The sequence below is a fragment of the Capricornis sumatraensis genome, chromosome 10, assembly GCF_032405125.1.
Source record: "Capricornis sumatraensis isolate serow.1 chromosome 10, serow.2, whole genome shotgun sequence".
Taxonomy (NCBI): Eukaryota; Metazoa; Chordata; class Mammalia; order Artiodactyla; family Bovidae; genus Capricornis; species Capricornis sumatraensis.
In genome coordinates, this window is record NC_091078.1 from 19,256,259 (window position 1) to 19,282,009 (window position 25,751).

Sequence of the window (25,751 nt, forward strand, 5' to 3'; positions counted from 1 at the left end):
TCCCGTCCCAGGCTGAAGGCCCATCACTCCCCGGGCAAACAGTACACGCAGCCCAGAAGCAGGATGCGGCCAGATCTCAGGCAGTAGATGGCTATTTTGGGACAGGGAGGATCCTGGGAGGATGCTGGCGAGGTCAGAGTAGGAAGGGAAAGAGGTGGGTTTTCTGCCCACGATTGTGTGTCCCAAGCCCTCTCTGGATGCCGCCCAGGGGCCCAAGGCTGCCACAAGGAAGAACACACCCACCACAGGGCTCCAGCTTCGGCCCTGCTGGCCACAGAGGCAAACCGAGGGCAGGCCCAGGTCTGGGGCCAAATCTTGTGGCCACAGTGGGCAGAGGGAGCGTGTGCTCGTTTGTCGTGTCCTAACAGCAAGTTATTTCAGCATCAAGCAAGACACCGAGGGGTCTCGGAGCAGAGAAGGTGTCAGAGACCAACCCGAGGTCAGATGGAGAACACCAGAAAGAATCTAATCATCCAGGAATGATAATTGATAATAATTTAGTTAATATTTACTGAGCATTTACTACAGGTGGAGCACAATATTAGATACTGGCAAAAAAAGAAGTGAAGATGTATGTGACACTTGACACGTAAGTCCTCGTCTGCAAGTATCAGGAGACTATAAGCAGTTCATAAAGTGGTTTATAAACTCTGACCCTAAGGAAATAGTTGCAGAGGCATGATTCAGGCACAAAGATGAGAGCGGTATTCCACTGACTGTGGGGACTGCAGACATTTCAGAATGCCAGAACTCCATTGCGCCAGCTTCCAGCGTTCTGGGGAAGGTCATCTGTCAACGTCAAGTGTTCAATACTGTGCCCGGCACAGCCTGGCTGCCCAGTGAGGGGCAGGGGCAGCGACTAGTATTGCTCAGTACAAGTTGGCCACGTGGCCCAGGCTTGTGTGCAGAGGAGATACCTTTACCCCCGGGCGAGAAGCCTCAGGTCGGGCAGGGGGACAGGTCCAGGGGCTGAGCGGGGCCCAGCCTGTCCCAGGAGATGCATCGCATTCTACAGTTCTGCTGTCTGAGACACCTCTACGCAGCCCTCACATCCTTCTCTACTGACTCTCCAAAAAGCTGGGAACACACCTCACTCTGCTTCTGATTTTGCCTCAGTTCGGGGCCTTTAAATGCTCCTGGTGTTGCCCACCTGGCTCTGATCTGTACTTTGGGCCAAACTGCCCTCTAGGGACTTTCCCAACACCCAGGACACCCCTTGAAGGTGTCTGTGCTCACTCTCCTCCCATTTCCTGGCCGAATCAGTCCCTGCTGGGAACCCTTCCCACAGGGACCTGCATACGCCTTTCCTCGTCCCCAGAATCCCTGAGCCACTCATGCTGCATCACGGCTTTCTCACCAGCCAAGAGCTGAAGCAGCATTCTTCTAGATTCTTCCTCCCTCCTGTGGCATCCCTTCCTAGCTCCCAGCTTCCCAGGACCACCTGAGCCGGACTCTCCTGAGCACAGAATGGATCCCTCTTGGTTAGGTCCCCACTTTGATGGCAGGCAGAATATGAGACATCCTATCAGGCAGGGAAGGGAAACAGCCAAGCCTCTTTCTGCCTGTAAATGTGCCTCTGACACCAGGACACAGTGTCTGATAAGGATTTCAGTGATCTTTAAAGTGCTAGAGGAATTGAGCATAAAAAAAAACACTAGTAGTGCTAACTAGGAATCAGGAAAGCGCTAAGTACTCTCCACGGAACTCTCTGAACCTCCGCCACATGCCTGCAAGGTGAGTATTACCCACATTTCTCAGACAAGACCATCGGGGCAGAGAGAGGTTAATAACTCCCTTGAAGATCACACAGCTGGTAAATGTCAGAGCTGGAATCCAAACCTCTATGTTCCCTGGCTCCAAATCTCCTGCTCTTCACCAGCTTTCTGTACTTCAAGCAAGAACAATTGAAACTGACCGGGAATTATGAGGATGACAGACACTGTGATCTGTGATCTGAAATCTGGGCTGCCTCAGAAACCCCGATGCACACAGCCACTCTGCCCAGGCCCCATCAACACAGCCTCACCTTCATCTCATTAATCTTGGCATTCTCTTCCCAAAAGCTATCCAGATCCCAGGGCTCAATCTCCGGGGCCCCAAGGGAGGGAAGGAGCTTCCCAGGGCTCCTGGACACCCTTTTAATTAACCCAGACGACCCTCTTGTGACTGAGGCCAGCTGAAGCCTGTCACGGCCTCACCAGCTCCGGTGGCACCTGAACTGTGACTCCCAGCTGTGACTCAGCCCACTCGCCCGCCAGCAGATGTGGTCCCTCCATTTCCCACAAGCTCAGCATCTGTTGGCCACCGCTCCCTGGCTTGGGGACCCTGAGAGCCGGCTCCTCAGCCCCTGTGTCCAGCGGAGGGCCCGCCAGAGCCCCCAGGGAGTGTCCTGCTACAGCAGGCTTCTAGGGGCCTGCCTCTGAGCCAGCAGAGACCTGGAGCGGGGTGAGCCCTCTGCAGGTCCTTGCAAGTGCTGCCTGCCTCACACACCCTTGTCTGGAGCTTCCTCCCTCACCCCTGAAGGGGTGCTGCCCACTCCAGTTGCTCCTGGGGATGATGAAACTTGCCCGCCTGTCGTTCTCGCAGCTTAACAATGACGGTGGGCAACCTGGAGAAGTCTTCCTGGACCGTGACTCGGAATCCACATTAGATTGGTTAGCTTGATCACAGCACATCACCCAGCAACCTCAACCTTGTTGGTGAGTGTGCGCGTGTGTGTGTGTGTGTGTGTGTGTATAGCCTAGACACCAGATAGTGAACACACAGCCCCCTAAGCAACCTAGGTGGGACAGGCAAAATTTTTCAATCATGGGGTAAATCATTCATTTGGGAATAAGTGCTTTGGAACTGATTCTATCGGGCGCAGGTGAATCAGAGGAGCCAGGTCCCTTTCCTCAGGGGCTTCTTTCAACTCTGTGCAACGTTGCACAATTTGCCATTTTCATTGTCATATATGATCTCACAGCCTGGCGTGCACAGTATCTGGCCCATAGAAGAGTTGAGGAATAAATGAAAGGAATAAATAAATAAATGAAAGGAATAAATAAATAAATGAAATGAATGACGGATGGGGATCGGGGGCCAAACAGTGGGAACACAGAAGGCGAACATCACAGACTGTCATTCCCATCTTCCAAACGAAAGGCGAGGCTCTGAACAGAGTGTGGGCTGGCCACTGAGAGGCCTCTGGTATGTGCCCCTGGCCTTGTCACCCTTGCACAGGGCTCCTTACCTGGCGGGCAGTGACATCCTGGGGAAGTCTTCAGGGTCTCCCGGCGCCTCCGTGAGTGGAGCTTCCATTTCTGCACAAGGAGACAGAGAAGAGGGGTCACTGGGGGTCGTAAATGCCAAGCCCTGGAAAGCAACTAGGGATTGAAGGTAGGGTAGGGGGCTAGTGAGGGGGATGGGGGACAGGGGCTCTGACAGGGGCACCCATCCTGGATCAAACACTGGCCACCAGGCATCTGGGTAATAAGAAGCAGATGGAGAGGTCCCATCTCAGTCACCTCGGGGTCTGATGTCTTTGGAGAGCTCTGAAGAAAATTAACTTGAGCACAAGACCCTATAAAGCAGTTTGGCCTCCCTGCACCCGACACTCATGAGCACAGCAACCTGCGCTTCTCGGCTTTCTGCTAATTGTTTCCTGTCTAGTTCTGAGTGTCTATGCATCCCGGGGGCAGGGACAGTGACCTCTGTTCTTCTGGTGTCACTCACAGAGCCAGACACAGGCAGGACCACTGTCCCTCCATCAGACCCCTTCCTCAACAGCTTCCTTACCCTTCAGCCAATCTGGAAGGCACCAAAGATGTGGCAACAAGCAGACTGAGATGCCTGCCCAAGGAGCTGCCATTTCCGTGGAGACGAATGGACAGCACATACACCGCTGCCAGTCCAGGCTCCTGGAAAGGGCAGGTGCTGAGCACCCGCATCCTCACCACCACCAAGGGAGGGAGCTGGAGGGGAAGCCAGAGGTTAACAGGTATGCTCTGGGGCCAGACTGCTGGACTCCTGGCCTTCCTCAGACCCTGAGCTGTTAACAGTTCCAACCTCATAGGTTACTGAGAGGATCAAAGAGGTTGGTGCGTAGAAAGAAAGGTGCCTGATCCCCAGGAGGCATCAGTTAGTGTTAGCTATGATTACACTTTCATGGCAAATAGAAGGGGAAGAAGTGGAAGCAGTGACAGATTTTATTTTCTTGGGTTCCAGAATCACTGTGGATGGTGACTGCAGCCATGAAATTAAAAGACACTTGCTCCTAGGAAGCAATGCTATGACAAACCTAGACAGCATATTAAAAAGCAGAGAAATCGCTTTCCTGACAAAGGTCTGTATAGTCAAAGCTATGGTTTTTCCAGTAGTCATGTACAGATGTGAGAGTTGGACCGTAAAGAAGGCCGTGTGCTGAAAAATCGATGATTTCAAACTGTGGCACTGGAGAAGACTCTTGAGAGTCCCTTGGATGGCAAGGAGATCAAACCAGTCAGTCCTAAAGAAAACCAACCCTGTATATTCGTTGAAAGGACTGATGCTGAAGCTGGAGCTCCAAAACTTTGGCCACCTGATGTGAAGAGCCAACTCACTAGAAAAGACCCTGATGCTAGAAAAGATTGAAGACAAAAGGAGAAGAGGGTGGCAGAGGATGAGATGTTTAGATAGCATCACCAACTCAATGGACATGAATTTGAGCAACTCTAGGTGATAGTACAGGACAGAAGAGCCTGGAGGGCTACAGTCCACAGGGTTGCAAAGAGTCAGAGACGAATTAGCAACTGAACAACAATAATTACATTCCTTTTATAGGTAAGGGACCTGGGCTCAGAGAGGAGGCTAATCTGGTCAAAACTATGGTGGAGGAAGGCTGAGATCTGGACCCGTTTCTCTGAAGCTAGGACTGCAGTTAGAAGCCAGTAGCCCCAGAGTCAAATTGGCCCCTAGATATATTTTATTTGGTTCCACAGTGATTTTTTTCAGTGAATTTGTCACCAGTCTTTTGAAAAGGCTGATTTCACATGAAAGTCCATGTTTCTAACTTCTTTTGAACAAACTGGAAGATCTAGCCACACGGGGCCTCTGCTGTGTGGCTGGCTGCGACTGACTGTCCTGTGCACTGTGGGCCCCACTCCAATGCGCTGACCAGTTATGATGCCAGCTGGCTCCTCATAAGCGTTTCCCCAGCCCTTGCCTCCTCACCGTTGTGTAGTTCTCGCACTCAGGGTGAGGGTGAAGGAAGTCACCTGGAAGGTGTTGTAGGATTTGGTGTCACCTCTAGTTTGGCGGTAGAGACAGAAGGTCAAGAAATCTTCCCAAGGATTCCCATCAAACTAATATCTGCTGAGCTCCCGCTGTGTACTGGCACTGAGCTGGGTGTTTTCACACAGGGAATCACATCTAGTTTTCATAATCAAACTCTGCGTGCGTGCTAAGTTGCTTCAGTCGTGTCCGACTTTGCAACACTATGGAATGCAGCCCGCCAGGCTCCTCTGTCCATGGGATTCTCCAGGCAAGAACACTGGAGTGGGTTGCCTTGCCCTTCTCCAGGGGATCTTCCCAACCCAGGGATCAAACCCAGGTCTTCTGCATTGCAGGCGATTCTTTACCTTCTGATCCACCAGGGAAGCCAAATAGTGACCGCATTTGTTGATGAAGGAAAGTAGGCTCAGAGAGACTGGGTGACTTGAACTTGGACTGGTGTGTGCTGGATATGGGATGAGAACTCAGGCCTTCTGATGCAAAGTCTGCTACATGCTGATATATACAAATTCCCCTGGCAGAGGGAGCTCAGCCACCGTGTGTGTGTGTGTGTGTGTGTGTGTGTGTGTGTGTGTGTGTGTTGGGGTAGGGACAGATATGCTGTGTTGAAGGGGAGGGCAGAAGAGGACAGGAGGTCAAAGCATATAGGAGGAGGAAGGGAGGAACAGCCCTAAGAGGAGCCCCTCACTCAGAAAGGGAGGCTGGCACACAAATACTGGGTAGATGAACACTGAGGTGGGCACAGAATGGCCACTGGGCAAATCGAGGACATCCCAGAATGAGGTCTGGAGGAAGGCCCTGTGATGCCCAGCTCTGAACCCAGCTCACTAGCACCACTTTCCAGGAAGGGACTGTGCATACCCACTTCCACATCCCTTCCCACTAACAACCTGTAGGCTCTCCAAGGGGCTTATCTGTGGCTGTGCGTGGCACACAAGTGGGTGTGTGACCCAACTCTGCTAAATGAAGGAGCTGGTCAATGGCTAACAAGCCATTGCCTGAGTGTGCAGCATTTTGGCTATAGGTTGCAAACATTAGGGCTGTCACTCATTCAATAACTGCAAAATGCCAAGCACAGGTTGGACCCTGGAGATGGAGCGTGCAGCCCAAGGTGGACAGGAGCCCTGCCCTCCTGGGTTCATCTTCCAGTGAAGGAGACAATGAACAGAGAAGCAGATGAATATATAACCCAGGTGGTGATAAGTGCTATAGAGAAACGTAAACCAGGGTAAGGAGACAGAGAGTGACAGAAGGTGGGATTGTAAACTCAGGGGTCAGAGAAGTTCTCTCTGTGCAGGGCACGTTTGAGAAGAGAGAACTGGCTAAAGTAAGGAAATGAGTCAGGGAGCAATCTGGAGGAAGTGTGTTCCAGGCAGAAGGAACAGCAGAAGCAAAGGCTCAGAGACAGGGCTGCATGTGGAGTTTTCAAGGAAGAGGAGAAGGGACAGTGTGGCAGGAGTGACTCGGGCAAGGAAGGAAGGATAGGAATGTGGTGGGAAAGGCAGAGCACTGGGGTGCTGGCAAAGGCATTGAGATTTAGAAGGACACAGATTCGTGACATTCCCACAGCTTCTTGACAGCCAGAAGACTCCAGAGCTGGCACAGACGCTGCGGTGAGCCATCCAGCTCTCACAGTCAGGCTCTTCCTTAGCTGTGGGGTACAGTGGCTGCTGACAGCTCAGCCCCTCTCTAGGAACCACTCTCAGCTGAAGGAGCTGCCTTGACCAGGGTCATATCCACGCCCCCCAAGCAAGGCAGGCCACAAACAGCCTCATTTAGTAATAAAGGAAACTGAGACTCAGAGAGAAAAGGGGATTGCTTTGAACAGGTAAGCCACAGAGGGATTAAATTCCAGGTCCTCCACCTTCAAGTTCAATGTTGTGGTGTCATTGCTGTTTAGTCACAAAGTCATGTTGGACTCTTTGCGACCCCATGGACTGTAGCCCACCAGCCTCCTCTGCCTATGGGATCCCCAGGCAAGAATACTGGAGCGGGTTGCTATTTCCTCCTCCAGGGGGTCTTCCTGACCCAGGGATCAATTCTGTGACTCTTACGTCTACGTGCATTGGCAGGAGGATTCTTTGCTGCCGAGCTAACCAGGGAAGCCAGGTTCAATACTCTGATCTGTCTTGTAAATGGGAGCTAACCAGGGAAGCCAGGTTCAATACTCTGATCTGTCTTGTAAATGGGAGCTAACCAGGGAAGCCAGGTTCAATACTCTGATCTGTCTTGTAAAGGGGAGCTAACCAGGGAAGCCAGGTTCAATACTCTGATCTGTCTTGTAAACGGGAGGATGGCTGTCCCTTTCAGGTGGGCATGTGCTATCCCAACCACCGCAGTACCCTCTCCCTGGCTAGCCTCACTGCCTTAGGCCACTAGCCTGCCCCCTCCCCCAGCCATATACAGCTCATCCTGTATATATGGGTACTGCTCCCTAGTTGCTTCAGCCGTGTCTGACTCTGTGTGACCCTATGGACTGCAGCCTGCCAGGCTTCTCTGTCCATGGGATTCTGTTGGAAAGAGTACTTGAATGTGTTGCCATGCCCTCTTTCAGGGAATCTTCCCGACCCAGGGATCAAACCCGGGTCTCCTTCACTGCAGGCAGACTCCTTACCACTGAGCCACCAGGGAAGCCCAGGTTCAATACTTTGGTTCAATTCATCCTGTATATATGGAGCTCCTACTAATTGTGCGACTACAAAACAGAGAACAAGACAGTCCCCATCAACAAAGGAGTTTGAACTTTATGTGGGAGACACGTGTTGAGTAGTGTCCAGCTGGTTGCAGACTTTGAGAGCTGAGTGGGTAAGGGTTTGGCCCAAAGCAGCCAACCACGGGCCTGAAGCAGAGGAAGCACGTGTTCAAATCTCGGTGGTCCGACAGCATGTTGAGAAGGACCAGGACAGTGAGAAGGTTGGAGGCTGAGGTTCCTCTCTGGAGGCTGTCAGTCACGCATCCAACAGAGAGACACTGGAGGTCGCATTTATGGCCTGGCAGCTTGATGGAGAGTGGCGGATGAAGGGAAAGGGGTACACAGGACGAAGAATGGGCAGGGCACAGGATGACTTGGGGTGGGGGTAGGGCCTGGGCTCAGCAAACATTTTCTGTGAAGGGCCACTTACTAAATATCTGAGGCTGTGTAAGCCATACGACCTCTATCACAACCACTCAGCTCTACTGTGTAGGCGAAAGGCAAAATAAGCACGGCCGTGTTCCCATAAAAACGGATTTACTATAACAGTCTTCCAATGGGATTCAGTGCTTGCTTGCTCACCCCTGATACAATCTTTATGCAAACATGCTGTTCTTCCTCCCGTCATAAAAAAAGAAAAGAAATGAAAAATCCTCATGGACTCTACTTAGCTGTTTTCCTAGAAAAACTCCCTGATGGAGGGTGTCTTCCCTGCTCTCCCCTGGACCACTCCTACCAGGCTCTTAGCCTCTCTCCTGGCTTCATCTCCATGAGGCCTTTCTGTAACAGGTTTGCTAGCCTTCTTCCTTGTTTTATTTTCTCCTTCCAATTTTGTTGTCATTGTTATTGTCTTATTTAGCTTACTTATTGCTTCCCCTTTCCTTAGAAGGCAAGCTATACAAGGACACGAATATTTTGATCTGCTTCATTCATTAATATATCCTCAGTGCCTACAGCATGGCCCGGCGGCACATGGGAGGTGGTCAGTAAATACGTGTTGCTCAGGAGATCTCATGTAGTTCTAGATTTCTGATCTGTCTTGTAAACGGGAGGATGGCTGTCCCTTTCAGGTGGGCATGTGCTATCCCGACCACCGCAGTACCCTCTCCCTGGCTAGCCTCACTGCCTTAGGCCACTAGACTGCCACCCCCCCCCACCCCCCCCACCCCCCCCACCCCCGCCCAGGCATCTAAGTTTGAGACTCTGGGTTTGAAATCCCCACGCTGAGGCTCTGGGGCAGGTGTAAAACTTTCAGAGTCCCTGGGGTGGACCCCCAGCCGCCCTGGACAGAGAAGCCTTCCTGCTTCACCCGTTGGCAGCCAGGGCCTCCTGGAATGCCCCTCATGGCCAGAGCTGAAATGCCACCTGCCTGATCATTGCAGCTATTAAAATGCCTGTATCAGTATCAAAGGGAAAATGCCAAGTGGCCACTCGCTCTCCCCAGAGAATGCAGCTCCGGTCTGGCCTGGGGTTTAGGGCCCATTCCCTCCCTGAGTCCAACCCCAGGGCTCTTAAAGGGATCAGGCTCAGCCTGGGCCTCTGTAATACGTGGGTGGGTCCAAGTCCTGGTTTGAGGGAGGGAGCCCAGAGCAGAGGCCAGGTGAGCTCCGAATTCTATAATAGTCATGACCTTGAGCCTGGCACCTCCCCCCTGGAGAATCTGCAAAATGGGGATATTAGCCACCTTCCAGGAGACCCAGGTTTGATCCCTGGTCAGGGAGATCTCTTGGAGAAGGGAATGCCAACCCACTCCAGTACTCTTGCCTGGAAAATCCCATGGACAGAGGAGCCTGGTGGGCTACAGTCCACGGGGTCACAAAGAGTCGAACATGACCGATCAACAGTGTTGCTGTGGGAAGTGCCTTGGAAACCAAGAAGTACTTACCAGGTAGACTTATTATATAGGAGTAATATTAATAGTAATAGCTATCTGTATTGAGCTGTATATACTAGGCACTGTGCTGAGCTTTAGCATTTAATAATTAATTTTTGATATTAGTGTATGACTCCCATGAAAACCCACCTGCCCTTGGAGGCTGCAATGGGATTCTATTTGGGGTTAGCACATGCCCCAGCCCTCGCCCGCTACCCCCTGCTGAAACATCACTCTGTATGGAGCCTGTGGTGTTGATACAGACTGGAGCTACCTTTGGGAGTCTTAGGACCTTGGGGTCTAGTCCCAGCATTCCCACTAACTGCAAAGCAAGAGGTGTTGCCCCTCTGGGCCTTGGTTTTCTCATCCATAGAACAGGAATACTATTAGATATCACTGGACCACACAGGACAGCCGGAGGGATAAGATGAGATGAGACCAGAAAATCGAAAGAGGGCTCCAGATGTGCAGAAGGGCAAACACCTGCTATGCCGGCCTGTTTTCTTGGTGACCAGATGAAGGCCACTTCTCTCTTGAGCGGATGCCAGGCCTGCCTCCTCCCACCTGCCGCAGTGAGGCTGGCCTGGCCTCATGTACTGCTGCCGACCCGTGGTCCTACCCCTACACCTCTTGGGAAACTCAGACCCCTTCTTCCTACAAGGGGGTGGGTGAGGGAGGGACCTGTCTGCTGCCCTGCCTTTTGACCGCAAGAACGAGAAGTTGAAAGAAGGATTTGCCCATTGAAATGACCAGGCTGGGCAAAGCTCTGTGCCAGCGTCTGATTACAATGCCTGGCACAGAGTGTGTGCTCCATCCCAGCTGCTGGAGCGTACTCCTTACCCTATGCCAGAGCTGCTATGGGGCTGGTGCCCCGCTGGAGACTTGAGATGGCCCTTTGAGGGCAGGGCCTGGTCCAGTGTCACTGATCCACACTTGAACCAAATTACTTACTTTTAGGCCTTCCTCCCCCAACCCCTGAGGATCCATCCCTGTGGTCCCACGTGGGCTCTGGCCTTGGGATGGGGAGAATTCAGATAAAAAAGAGGGGAGGGGAGGGCAATCCAGGGAGAAGCAAAGGCTGGGTCCCAGAGAAGGCAGGAGAAGAACAGAGGGGTTTGTTAAGACGACAGGCCCGCGTGTGGCTGCCTGCCTCTGAGCACAGGCAGCTCAGTGGGATGAAATCAAAGTGGAGGAAACCGAGACACTCAGCCTACACCCACCCAGACTGGACTCGCCCTGTCTGCTCTGGGAGGCTGTGTGCTGCGGGCCAGGAGCGGGTGCCCCGGGGCAGTCTGAGGAACTGTCTTCTTCCTTCCTCCCCCATTCTCTTTGTGCAAGGGACTTGGCATCTGATCACAGACCGCCAGGGCCACAAAATAGGGGACTCTCTAGATGCCACGAGCTGCTGCTGCCTCCCCATTTCACCAGAATCACAGAGAGATATTGCTCCAGGCTCTGCAGGCCAGAAAACTCGGGGGACAGAGGTGCACATCCCGGTGTGAACTTGCCAGCCTTCGTATGAGAAAGTTCTTCCAGCTCAGCTAAGACTCAGCAGACAGGAAACAGGATGGGCACTGGGTTAGCACGAGGCCTAGGACCTCCAGTTTCGGGGGACCTGAGGTCATCTCTGCACCCAGTGCAGGATGAAGCAGGGTCCCCCACAGTAGAGTAGGGAGGGGCTGGAAGCAAGAGTGCTGGGATGGAGATCAGACCCTCTCCGCCACTTCTTTGCCTCTCACGAGTGGGTATCGAGCATCTCTGTTTGCAGAGCCATGCAAAGTGCTGGGGACCCACATGTGAGCAGAGCAGACGTGGAGGCTGCCCTCACGGGGCTCAGTCTCTAGGGAGGGGCACCTAAGGGTCTCTAAACCACACACATCAACGTGAAGCAGCCCGTCATCAGAGCTCTGGCAGGAGAGGGGAGGTGTCGAGAGCCAGTCCGGGGGCGCTGACTAGGCTGGATCATCGTGGGAAAGTGACAGCTGAGCTGACATCCGAGGATGCGCAGCAGCCTACCAGGGGAGGGGCCCAGGTATGGGGGAAACAGCTAAGACCTGATATAATAAGGTGCTTCTCAGAAACCAGGCAGCAGTCTTATACATATTAACTCAGTGCTCACAGAAACCCACCCATGAATGAGGAAACTGAGACAGAGACAGGTGAATTAACTAGCACACGGCCAAGAAGAGCAGAGGCAAGATCTGAACGTGGCTTTGCGCCCATGACGCTCTCCTTGCGGCTGTCCTAAGTGGGTGGGGGAGTGGGGAGACTGACTCTTTTCAGGAGACTGCAACATCTATTCCTGGAGTGCCAGGCACTGCTCAAAGCACTTGTTTTAACTTTCTTTAATCCTAAAAACAACACTCACAAGGGGGCGATACTCTTACTATCCTTAACCCCAATTTATAGAGATTCAAGCCAAAGCACAGAGAGGTTAACCCACTTGCCCAAGGTCACACAGCCAGTAATTAGCAGAGCTGGGCTTGAATCCAGCAATCTGGGTCCAGAATCTGTGTTCTTAGCCATGACCACATACAACCATTTGGCTGGACTCTAAGAGAAGTTGAGCCATGAGGTTAGAGAGGGTGGCAAGGGCCTCCCCTCATGGATCATAGTAAAAAGCAATATGAAGTCACTACTGCTGCTGCTGCTAAGTCACTTCAGTCGTGTCCAACTCTGTGCGACCCCATAGACGGCAGCCCACCAGGCTCCCCCGTCCCTGGGATTCTCCAGGCAAGAACACTGGAGTGGGTTGCCATTTCCTTCTCCAGTGAAGTCACTAAAGGGCTGTAATCAGAGAACTGGGGTAATCATACTTAGAGTTTTTGAAAGATTATCCTGGCTGCCACGCAGATGATGAAGGGGGCGGGGCAGAGTGAACAGGGGCAGATGAGCGAGGGTCTCCTGCTGTGGCCTGGGAGAGCCAAGGGAGGCCACGCAGATGATGAAGGGAGTGGGGCAGAGTGAACAGGGGCAGATGAGCGAGGGTCTCCTGCCGTGGCCTGGGAGAGCCAAGGGAGGCCTGGGTGGCTCGCGCAGGCATGACACACAGAAGAGGATGGCTCTGTGGGAGGCTGAGATACTTCAGTCTGTCCTGGAGGCAGGACGTGCAGTGCTGCGTGTGCAGGGGCGGACGTCCTGCTTAGCTGAGACGCTGGATGTGAGGTGCTTTCAAGACATGGCGGAGGAGTGGGATGGCAAGTGTAGGATGGACCTGGAGCTCTGAGGAGATGAAGAACACCCACACGTTACAGTCAGAGCTGTCCAATCACGGAGCAGCCAGCTGCACAAGCTAGTGATCTCCCCGTTAATGAGGGTGTGTAAGTCTGAGAACCAGGGATGTTTGGGGGATTCATCCCAGCACATGACTCCTTTCCTTCTAACACTCTGATTCTATGAGTAGGGAGATGCTGGAGGTGGCAGGACCACCCTCACTTCCCATGTCACTTCCCAAGTCTCCACCTCCCCAGCTCCCAGGGAAGTCACATAGGCCGTTTCTGGGAGAACCTCAGCTAATGCCCCTTTAACCAGCCCCCTTTCTTCATCCATGTTCCTGTCCTGCCTCACAAGCCACCTTGTCAGAACATGATCCGATGCAGAAAACCTCCAAGTGGTGGCTGAAGAGGCACCTTCACAGGCCATCTGTAGTGTCCCAGGACACTACAGGTGTAAAGTCCCGAGGATGGAAGAGTCCCATGTCCTGCGACAGCCTTTGTGGGGAAGATGTGTCCTCCGGGGGCAGTAGGGCCTCCCTGGATGAACTTAAAAAACAGGTAAGAATGAGCTGCCTGGCAGGGAGCAGGGTGGACCAGAGCTGCCCGTGGCGGCTTGTGAGCTGAGCTAAGGAAAGACAGAGACTTCGCTTTGGACTGTGGGCAGCGGGGAGGCCAGGGAAGGTGAGGGAAAGGTGAAGAAAGGGGGCTGAGGAGAAAATCCATAATAATCTCCAGGAGGGGAGACAGGGGTCCAGTGTCTTCTAGGAAGGCTGTGCCCAGCCTCTCAAGCGGGCAGTTCTGCCCCTTTGTACTTGGCTTGCCCTCACCCTTTGAAGGATTGGAAGAGTCCTTGCTGCCAACAGCCACATCCCCGCCCTTTGGGGCACAGAGAGATTTTGCAGGGAGGCCAGCACCCTGGGCAGGAGCTCTGTAGACAGGAGACGGGAGTGCCCACTTGCGGCTGCTGCTGAGGCCTGCCTGCCAAGCAGACGACACGTGGAAGAGCCAGGACCTCAGCCTCCTCTAGCCCTCCCAGCCCCTCTCTACACCTGGGCCTCAGTTTCCCTTGGAGGAGCTCGCTGACTTTCTTTCCAGTTTACTGAGGACTCAATAAGACTGCTTCTGGGAGGAAAAGAATCCAACCAAAAGAGATGAGAGAAGCATTCCTGAGGCTTCTCCTGTAACCTCCTTTCTTCTGGATGGATGGCAAACACTCAGCTGATTTTATTCTTTGAAAAACTAAGACCAAGGGACTTCCCTGGTGGTTCAGTGGCTAAGAACACACTTTTCAAAGCAGGGGACATAGGTTCCATTCCTGATCGGGAACTGAGATCCCACTGCTAAGATGCTGCAGGGCAACTAAGCCTGTGTACCTCAATGAAGAGCCTCTGCAGCCAAAGGGGGAGGGAAATATATACGTGTGTGTGTGTGTATACATATATATATATAAACAAAGGACGCTAGTGGTAAAGAGCCTGCCTGCCAATGCAGGAGATGTAAGAGACATTGGTTTGATCCCTGGGTGGGGAAGACCCCCTGGAAGAAGATACGGCAACCCACTCCAGTATTCTTGCCTGGAGAATCCCATGGACAGAGGAGACTGGTGGGCTACAGTCCATGGGGTCGCAAGGAGTCAGACCTGACTGAAGTGACTTTGCATGGACACACAAGACCAAAACCAAAACCCAACACCCTGCTCCAAAAAAAATAAACCCCAATGCTTCCCCTTCTTTAACCCTCCCATACTTTCAAACCGTGCAGTGCGTGGTAGGGCTGTTACTGAGTCTCACTGTGACCCTGCTGACTGCCTCCATCAGCCCCTGAAGCATTGCTCTGGACTCAGGCGAGGGGCCCTGGGTAAACTGCACAGGGTGGTCCTGGCTCGGGGGAACAGATGCACTTTCTGTCTCTGTCTCTTTGGATAAAAATGAAGTACAATTGTGAACACACCAAAATGGTTAGTTAAAAGAAATCTATAAAAATAAGTGCAATGTTTGCGGCAGAGCAACTTGGGAGGGACTGTCAACTGTGGAGCTCGTTAGACAACCCACTGCCAGACCCTGCCCACGGGGATTCACATCAGGGTTTAGGGAAGGGGAGTCAGCCCTGGTAAATTTTAAAGTCCTGCAGGTACCAGTATGCAGCTGACCCATCACCAGTCCAGCGGCAGGCCTTTGAGGGTGTGCAGACGTGAGAGAAGGAGGGGAGAGTCACTTTTAAAAGTTAAGTTTCTAGAGGACTTTTATCCTTATCTTGATCCAAAAGGAAACACTCAAGAAACTGCAGAGGCAGACAGATAGATGCATGTTATATAGGCAGGCAGCAGGGCAGAAGAGGGAGGAAAGAAGCACAGGGCGATACAGCAGGGCTGAGACTGGGGCTTGTGCAGAATCCTCTGCCTGAACGACTCTGCTCTGCCTGGGGATGACTCCCAGATTTGGGGCTACGCTTCCTTAGAGGACAGTTCAGCGTCCAAAGGACAAGACCCAGCCCCTCCCTCCTGGAAGCCCAAACCTTCTGGAAGCCAAGGCTGGACAGGGACTTTCCTGAGGGTCCTTATCACCAAGACTTGATGTAAGCTTCAGTGCCATTCTTAAAACAAAGATGCTAATGTGAGCCTTACAAATAGCTGTGAAGAGAAGAGAAGCGAAAAGCAAAGGAGAAAAAGAAAGATATAAGCATCTGAATGCAGAGTTCCAAAGAATAGCAACGAGAGATAAGAAAGCCTTCTTCAGCCATCAATGCGAAGAAATAGAGGAAAAGAACAGAATGGGAAAGACTAGAGATCTCTTCAAGAAAATTAGAGAGACCAAGGGAACATTTCATGCAAAGATGGGCTCGATAAAGGACAGAAATGGTACGGACCTAACAGAAGCAGAAGATATTAAGAAGAGGTGGCACGAATACACAGAAGAACTGTACAAAAAAGATCTTCACAACCCAGATAATCACGGTGGTGTGATCACTCATCTAGAGCCAGACATCCTGGAATGTGAAGTCAAGTGGGCCTTAGAAAGCATCACTACGAACAAAGCTAGTGGAGGTGATAGAATTCCAGTGGAGCTAATTCAAATCCTGAAAGATGATGCTGTGAAAGTGCTGGACTCAATATGCCAGCAAATTTGGAAAACTCAGCAGTGGCCACAGGACTGGAAAAGGTCAGTTTTCATTTCAATCCCAAAGAAAGGCAATGCCAAAGAATGCTCAAACTACCGCACAGCTGCACTCATCTCACACGCTAGTAAAGTAATGTTCAAAATTCTCCAAGCCAGGCTTCAACAATATGTGAACCGTGAACTTCCTGATGTTCAAGCTGGTTTTAGAAAAGGCAGACGAACCAGAGATCAAATTGCTAACATCCGCTGGATCGTGGAAAAAGCAAGAGAGTTCCAGAAAAACATCTATTTCTGCTTTATCGACTATGCCAAAGCCTTTGACTGTGTGGATCACAATAAACTGTGGAAAATTCTGAGAGAGATGGGAATACCAGACCACCTGACCTGCCTCTTGAGAAATCTGTATGCAAGTCAGGAAGCAACAGTTAGAACTGGACATGGATCAACAGACTGGTTCCAAATAGGAAGAGGAGTGCGTCAAGGCTGTATATTGTCACCCTGCTTATTTAACTTCTATGCAGGGTACATCATGAGAAACGCTGGACTAGAAGAAACACAAGCTGGAATCAAGATTGCCGGGAGAAATATCAATCACCTCAGATATGCAGATGACACCACCCTTATGGCAGAAAGTGAAGAGGAACTCAAAAGCCTCGAGGAAAGTGAAAGTGGAGAGCGAAAAAGTTGGCTTAAAGCTCAACATTGAAAACGAAGATCATGGCATCTGGTCCCATCACTTCATGGGAAATAGATGGGGAAACAGTGGAAACAGTGTCAGACTTTATGTTTTTGGACTCCAAAATCACTGCAGATGGTGCCTGCAGCCATGAAATTAAAAGACGCTTACTCCTTGGAAGAAAAGTTATGACCAACCTAGATAGCATATTCAAAAGCAGAGACATTACTTTGCTGACTAAGGTCCATCTAGTCAAGGCTATGGTTTTTCCAATGGTCATGTATGAATGTGAGAGTTGGATTGTGAAGAAGACTGAGCGCAGAAGAATTGATGCTTTTGAACTGTGGTGTTGGAGAAGAGTCTTGAGAGTCCCTTGGACTGCAAGGAGATCCAACCAGTCCATTCTGAAGGAGATCAACCCTGGGATTTCTTTGGAAGGAATGATGCTAAAGCTGAAACTCCAGTACTTTGGCCATCTCATGCGAAGAGTTGACTCATTGGAAAAGACTCTGATGCTGGGAGGGATTGGGAGCAGGAGGAGAAGGGGACGACAGAGGATGAGATGGCTGGATGGCATCACCGACTCGATGGACATGAGTCTGAGTGAACTCAGGGAGTTGGTGATGGACAGGGAGGCCTGGCGTGCTGCGATTCATGGGGTCGCAAAGAGTCGGACACGACTGAGCGACTGAACTGAACTGAATGTGAGCTGACACCAAGTCAGCTCGGTCAGTGCCACCTCTGTGACAAACTGAATTGAACAGTCCCTGAACCTGGCCTCTGTGACCTGCCTCAGCTGACTTAGGGCAATGTGGTACTTTATACAGATGGTCTACACATGTGGCTCTGAATGCCAGCTCTGGGGCCAGACTACCTGGGTTTGAGGCTCTGCTACTTACTAGCAGCAGTGTGACCTTGGGAAAGTAAAGCAACTTCTCTGGGCCTCCACACTCTTCTCTGTAAGAAGAGAATAGTAAAAATATAACCGCTTCATAGGATTATTGTGAGAATTAAATTAATTAATAGATGTGGTCTTTTCCAAAGAGTTGGCTCTCCGCATAGAACAAGCTGCTCTGCGGCAAACATTACACTTATTTTTATAAAGTTTAACTAACCATTTTGGTGTGTTCAAAATTGTACTTCACTTTTATCAAAAATTCTATTTACACTTAAAAAAAGCTGTGGACACGATGCAGCCTCAGTTTGTCTCCACCAGTGATGAGTGAGGCTATAATGGTTCCAGTTGTTATTATCTGAATCCTGCAAAAACACTATTAAGAGGATGTTGTGCCCATTTTTCAGGTTGGAGCACTGAGACTCAGGTCACACAACTAAGTAATGGCAGAGGAGGGATGCTCCCAGCTGCTCTGTCCAGGTGAGGACACACCACACTGAGCCATCCCCACTCTCAGCTGGGACCTGTGGTGCAGCTCTGACTCAGGAGGAGCTCCTCACTTCAGCCTCTGACTGCTGCAAAACACCAGCTCCAGGGCACAACCCTCTGAGCAAATGCTGGGCAGACAGCTGGGTCTGGGTTGGGGGAGTGGGTGGAAGGCTGCTGACTTCTGAGATGGCTTCACTGGCCTCTGGCAGTGGGACCTTAAATCAGCAGCTAATTGGTGAGGGCTGCCTACTCTGTGCAAAGCCCCAGGCTAGCTTCAGTGAAGGACTGGAGACCAGCGAGCTCCTGCCCCCACCCGTTCAGTTGTATGTGATCAAATGGAGAGATAAGATGTTGAAAGGCAGTGGAGAGGAGGGCTCACTGCACAATGTGTCTGAAGCTAAGCCATGGTTGGCAACAGATTTTATCTTGTGTGTTGACTCGAGTAGACTGGGAGTGGCCACCTGGAGAGCTGTGTTGAGAAGGATTCTGAAACCTAGGTAGGCTCCCTGGGCGTGTGTTGAGTGATTAGTAATGCCTGCTGTGGTTCTGGGGTGAGAGAAGTCAGCACGTGCCCTATTTTCCTTCTCTGAGTTAGATACTTGGCACGGCCAGGCAGTTATTCAGGAAGTCAGCAGGGGGAAGGGCCATTTTGGGTCAGGGTGTTTTGGGAAGACTTTCTAGAGGCATGGGGGCAAGTCTGGAATAGGGGAAAAGGCATCTCTCTGAGAGTGTCAAGTTGGGAGACTATGTGTAAGGCAGACGGCATTTTGTTTCATATGCTTTGACTTTTCCCCACCGTCTTCCTATGAGGGCTGGGGGTCCTCAGTGTGGTTTGGAGCCACTTGCTAGTTTTAAGGCTTTCAGAGAAGCAATGAAACTTTAACAACTCTCCCTAGTTTTATCTCTAGGAAATATTTCTTTGTATTTTTAAAAAATTAGAGTCAGGAAATAGTTCTTCAGCTTTTTTTTTTTTTTAGCTGTGCTGCACAGCTTGCAGAATGTTAGTTTCCCAACCAGGGATTGAACCCAGGTCGTTAGCAGTGAAAGCACTGAGTCCTAACCACTGGACTGCCAGGGAATTCCCCAACAGCTCTGTGTCTTGAATGTCAACTCCTGCTAGCAGGGTAGTAGTTTCCTGTGTTGAAGAGGATTCTAAGGCTGTATGTAAGCTCAGTGAGAAAGTGTATGGCAAGTGATTAATAATGTCTGCTGAGGGCCAAGAAGTGGAGAGTGAAGCACGCGCTTGCCTTGTCTTGGCCGCCACTTGGCCAGACAAACACTATTGTCCAGGAAGGAGGTGTGATGTGGAAGGGAGATGCCTACCAGAGACAGAGGTCCTGCCTCCAGGCTCATCTGACGCCTGGTGTGAAGCTTTGGACCTGTTTTCTTATCAGTAGAGTGAGGGGACTAGATTTCAGGGTCTCTGAGGGTCTTTCTTCTATTAAAGCTAGTCATTTAAGACCAGCCATTTACTCACAGCATGAAAAGAGGAGAAGTCTCAAGACTGACTCAGGGGAGCACTGGCGATATCTGAGGACACCTGGATCTAAGGTCTGTCCATTACCTGAGGTCCAGGTACCTGGGATGTACGCAGGGCACTCTACACAGGTCATGCCACACACACATTCTCTGTTTAAGATCCTGCTCCTGTCTCATCTCAGTACTTCATTCCTAGGGGACCCCATCCAGAGCCCTAATCTCTCAGCCACTGCTTTGATCTCTCCTCCAAATGCCCCTGGAAAGAGTTCAATAAGGGGCTCCTGTACACACTCTATAAATGTGAGCCTTTCCTCTTGTAAGGGTTGTTATTATTATTTTTAGGGATGAAAGAGTCTGCCTGGGGTTCCTTGACATTTTAGCCTGGAAGTTTCAACTACTTCCTCTCCCAGGGGATTCTTGGAGTGGAAAATGCCATCAATACCCAAAGGACTGAATCAGAGACAGTGGGATGGAGGTACAGTGATATCAGTCTTCTCATCTGTAAAATGGGGTAATAAGCCTGTCAATCCTTGGGGAAGTCATGAGGATGGAAAGAGATAATGTGCATAGCACTGGCCATTGTATCCTCCTATCCGAGTTGCTGTTACTCTTATGGTTGGGGAAGGGGAATCAGCCTGGCCTCCCTCAGCATTCACCTTGAAGGTGGCTGCTGACACCCCCTTGCTCCCCCTCAGCCTGCTAAATGGATTTGGCAAGTTTAAATTCCACCCTCTTCTCTGTCATCGCACACTGTCTGCCCAGCCCTAGGTGACATCTGATTTCCTCCATTTGGGACATTCCTTTTTTTTTTCACAGCAAGCAAATCAACTAACGGGCAGCTGGAGCGCTCATTAAGGGTCCCAGACCGGGAGAGAGGCGCTGATGGGGGGAAGAGCTGGAGCTGCGGTCTGGAAGCCACACTCCCAACTCCCCTGAGCGGGCGCCCGCCCCCACACTCCTCTCCTGGCCCTGACCCACCCCCTTCCCAGTAGCTCAGATCACTCAGATCGCAGCCTCTGCTCACATCTGCCCTTGCCTCACCTCACTACAGGCTTCTCTCCTATGGAGTCCCCTCAGCCTGGCCCCCCCTCTCCCTCCTGTTTCCCAGACAGGGCCTCCGCCCCCAGCACGCTGCTTTCCCCACTGGGATGGGTGGTGAGCGTGTGGCCCTGGACCGCTGCCTCCAGGCCATCGCTCAGGCTGTGTGCTTCCCCAGGACGGCCCTGCCCACGGCCCTTCCTCCATCCTTCGGGGAGTGACCCAGGCTCGCTGGCTCCGGGACGAATTGCCTTTGGCTGCCCCGTGCTCCAGGGAGCTCTCCAGAGGCACTCGTGGCCTGTTGTGGTGGCACCTTTCAGGGCATTTTTCCACCTGCCATCTCCTGAGAGCCCCACAGCAACCCCAAGAGGAAGGCAGGGCCAGGGCTTCACAGAAAAGGGATATGAGGTGAGGGCGTGTGTTATGGCGTGCCTGAGGCCACACGGCTGGCAAGGCCCAGCTGGAATCCTGGCACACGGGGTGCCTTTGGGCCTCCGTGGGCAGGAATCCTCTGCATGCCCATTTCACAGACTCATTCTGCAACAAAACCATTCCCCTGTCCTATTCACCTGGGAGTTTCCGGTGGCCCCAGTTCTCACCTTTCTCCTCACCTCTGCTCTTTGTTCTGACCTAGGAGAACAGAGCGAGGAGAGGAAAGGGTGGAGGAGGGAAAGGGTGGAGTTGCTCCTGAACACCTTTGCTGGCCCAGACTCTGCCTGCTCCAAGCACAGAGTCATCCCATGGAATTTTATGTGGTGACATCCATGTTCTAAGGCTGCACTGTCCTGTCTGATGGCCACTCAGGTATCTATCAAGCAGTTATATGAAAGGTGGCTTAGTGTGACTGGGGAACTACATTTAGATTTTATTTAATTTTAATTAACTTAAGTCTAATGAGTCACGTGTGACTACTGCTTACTGTAGTGGACAGTGCAGCCTTGAGAGAGTCCCTTCCAGAGCCGCTGGCCCGCAGGCCCCTCCAGGAGAGGGCTCCTGAGGTCATTGCCATTTAGACCAGGTCACCTGCCCCTCCCCGCACAGGACCGCTCCCTCCCTCTGTCCCAATGCCCTCTGCTATGACCTCAGGTCCCACCACTGAGGCTGCCATTTCCATTCATTCCTCTCTGTCTCCACAAGGGCGCTGGCCAGGCCACTATCCTCTCTGGTCTGTGCTAGCCTCTTATTTGGCATCCCTCCTCTACCTGGCTCTTCACCTCATTCTGTGTACATCACTGCTTTCCTCAAGACCCCTCCATGGCTCCCCATTGCTCGTACAAAGATCAAAGTGTCTCTAAGGCCCCTCTTGACCTCGGCTACCTGTCTCTCTCTCTGGTTTTCAGCTTCCAGAAGCTGTTCCTTTGGCCCCATACTCATCCCCATTTGCCTGGAAAACTCCTAATCACCCTGTAAGTCTTCACTTGAAAAATCACTTTCCCAGGGAGCCACTGCCATCAGGAGCCCTAGACCTCTTCTACTTCCATCCTCGTAGCATTTTTCACATGACGTGGTCACTGTCCACTCCTGTCTCTGTGTCCTACTTGCCTGTAAGTTCGGGAAGGCAGAAACGTGCCCCACACCACAATGCCTGACCTGCAGCTGGCTCTCAGGTTCACTTTCGGAATAAGCGCGTGAGAGTGGACAATGGAAGGTGGCAGACACACTGGGGAGAGCTCTGGGGGCAGAGTCCCTGGAAGCTTGTTTTAGTCTTGGATCTCGCCACATGTCCCTGGGAATCTACGGCCCCACTCTGAGCCTTAGTTCCCCCATCTGCAAAATGGGGGTCTGACAGTCAGTAGGAGTTTAGACAGGAAGGCTCAGCCTGGTGGGTAACACTGTCACCCCCAAGGTCCTGGGAGCACGAGGCGTGGCCTGGCTAAGTCTTAAGCGGAGGAAGCCAGGATTGAGGAAAGGCCAGGGGCACGCCCTGGCCAGCAGGAGGGGCCAGGAAGGGGAGATGATGGAGAGAGGAACTGGGCAGGACACTCAGGGTCAGACGTTTGTCCCTCAGCAGCCAGGACCCCAGGGATACCTGAGGCAGCCTTCACGTCCCAACACCCTCCCTTCCACGCAGCAGTCCCCTGTGCACTGCCAACCAGCCAGCAAAGGCCGTCTGTCGGCACTGTGGAGTCCACCGGCTGCTCCCGGAGTCCCAGGGGACCGTGGGTGGCTTGACAGAGCCCTCCGGCTTCCCTGGGGCCTGGCAGGGCGTGGGAATGAGCTAACGGCAGCAGTCACGGGTGCACCTCTGGCATCAGTAAACTTGCTCTGCTCCGGCCCTCTGACCTCGCTCTCTGTGATTGCCCAGGAGAGCTGCTTTGGCAAGTGCCAGCCTTTGCCTGGTAGAGGCACTGAGAAGATGCTGGCTGTAGGGTACTGGGGCATCATGCCAGTATGGCCACGGCACCGCTGCCGTCAGAGCTGGGCTCTCACGTTTACCATCAGCACCACCGTTGTGACGGCAGAGTGGAGCTCAGGGGATTAGAGAGTTTGCCTCAGGTGGCACAGCTTCTAAGTGGCAGAGTGGGGATAAAAGCCCAGCCTGCTGGGCTCTACCTCCTGCTCTTCATTGTCTGATACACCATCTCCTACTGAGTAAGAGATGCGCCCCCAGTTCTTCCCCTCGGAAACTGTCCATGGCCAGCCTGCTCCAGGACTTCTTCCCAGACGGCCGCGGCCTTTTCCTGTGGGTCCTCCCCTCATACGAGGCCCTGGGTCCCCCGAGCGGTGCACATCCTCAGACACCACCTGGCCTAATGGTCTCCTGGCCAGTCGCTAGTCGGGTGGCACCCCTCAGACCGTGCGCCCCTACTTTCTGTGGACTGTGGGTCTCTTCATGATTCTCGGGATTGTCCTGGCTAAGAGACACTAGTGGCTTCTAATACACTGAGGTTCAAGGACATTTGGGGAATGGGAGAAAACTCAGCATCCTTTTCCCAGAAAGACACACAGACACAAAATGTTGGGGACCATTCCAGGGGACCTGGGACAAGAAACACAGCTTCAGAACAAGACAGTGAGGGCTTGTTTGTGGCCAAGGACAGCATAACCGAAACCACCAACACCTGGGCCCTAGCGGTCTGGGCAGAGACCAGCCCACCACGTCCTGCAAGGACTGTTCGCTGTCCCCCTCAGCCCCGGGGATAACTCACTCCCTCTCTCTTCCCAACAGAATATGGCAATAAAAGGCAGCACTGATCGTCAAGGGATGGATGGGGAGGGCTGCGGGGGCCCAGCAAGCCTCGGCCCCGGGCCACCGGGCTCAAGTCCCGCCGCGTGGGCGCTGGGCGGCTCTCACACTGCCCTGGCGAGGAGCCGGGAGGGAGAAACAGAGCCTGGCCGCCTTTGCGCGCCTCCGCGCCTAGCCTTCCTCCACCTGCCCCGCGCGCTCAGGGCGCTCCCGGCGGCGCGGAACGTGGGAGACGCCTGCTCTAGGCGGCAGCCGAGGGGTCCTGCGCTAGCCGCCCAGATCCTCCTGCCCGCTGGCAGGGCAGCGTCCGTCCCTGGTTCCATCCCTCCCGCAGAAAACTGGGGCGAGGCCAGGGCGCACCGCGCGGCAGAGAGAGAGCCCACGGGCACTGGCTGGTCCAAAGTTTGGAGGCTGCGCGAGGGGGCGCCGCGGGGAAGGAATAAAAGCCAGCAACAAAGAGCACAGACCTCATCCAGCAGTTGGTTGACTCGTCCCAAAATAGCCGGCTCCATTTGCTGCTCCCCACGCTCCGCTTCCAGGCGCAGCACCCGGGCCTGCAGCTCGACCGTCCGAAAGTGGGCGAGCAGGCTGAGCGCCAGCGAGCAGAGGGCCAGCGCCAGCAGCCCGCACGACCCCGGGCTCGGCAGCCGCGCGCAGCGCTCCGCCGGCGCCACCGCCAGCGCCACTGTCCCGGGTGCGCCCAGCTCCCCAGGGCCGCGGGCACCGGCGGCTGTCGCTTTGCGGGAGCGCTCCGCTACCATCCCCTCGCGTCTTGAGAACCAATAAATAAATAAATAGAATAAATAAAGGCGAGAGCCGCTGCCCCAAAGCGCGATCTCAAGCTCCGGGGCAGTAGGGAAAAGGCTTGTGTCGCTGGAAAAATGTCCCTTTCCTTTGCTCTCGGCAAAGAGGATGGAAAAAATAGCAGCTGGAGGGGGAACGGGGGAAGGAAAAAAAAAAAAAAAAACAACCAGCAGTAATCGGGGGGTACACCCAGGTGAAAAAAAAGTTGCTTCGAAGAACGTTCCAAGTCCAGGAAAGTTAGGGAAATCTGGCCGGCTCTCTTTTCTGCCCCGTCTTTCCCTTCAAGTATCTGCAGTCCGGAGTTGGTTCAGCAATGTCTGTCCTTCTTGGTGTTTCCCGTCGCCCGGGCGAGCCAGTTTCAGTCCCGGGGCGAAGGGGTGCACATGGAGGGCCCCATGGGCAGAGGTGGGTCGTGGCCGCTGCCGAGGAGCGCTGGGGCCGATTCCGGCGCCTCTGTAACTTGACACACTAGCAGCGGCTGCACGGATCGGATGAGCAATCCGTGCTACTTCCCAAACTAATCTCTCCCGGCCCCCTCCCCTCTCCTCCTCCTCTGTCCTCCTCCCCCTCCTGCGGGGCCGACGGCTTGGATTTGTTTATTTATGCAAACTCGCCCGGGGTAGGGGGCGTGGTGTGCACCGCCCGCTGCCCCAACCCACCGGCCACGGGAGCCCCTCTCCCGCGCTCCCTGTCCCCTTTGAAGTGACATTTGGGATTATTTATAGGCAGGAAGGGGGTGTGGAGTGGAGCTGGGAGTTGCTTCTCTCCCTTTCTCCCAATCCACACTAGGGTCCTCTTTACCTTCCTGCTAAGTCACGGGTCCAGACATCACTCTGCTTTCTGACAAGTCGGCACAGCCAGTCTTTGTGATCCTCCAAGGAACCCAGTGGAGTTACTGTCAGGGATCTAGATGGATGTCTACCTCCTGAGCAGGACTGTCTGATTCTCTTGAGCTGCTGCTGAGCACCCCCTGTCATGTCTCATCCCCTCTTTTCCTCCCCAAACCAGCTCCACCTCCGACTCTGCGCCTCCAGCTG

General features: G+C 52.9%; 1 protein-coding gene across 1 annotated transcript in view; it reads right to left on the minus strand.

Annotated features, from left to right (window-relative positions):
- COL13A1 (collagen type XIII alpha 1 chain) overlaps positions 1-24,671 on the minus strand; it is a 154,353-nt gene extending 129,682 nt beyond the window's left edge. The window contains exons 1-2 of the mRNA XM_068981805.1: positions 24,378-24,671; positions 3,233-3,302 (exon numbers count right to left, since the gene is read on the minus strand). Coding sequence (XP_068837906.1) covers positions 3,233-3,302; positions 24,378-24,671 — 364 coding nt within the window. The remainder of the gene's footprint in view (positions 1-3,232; positions 3,303-24,377) is intronic.
- Positions 24,672-25,751: the final 1,080 nt, after the last annotated feature.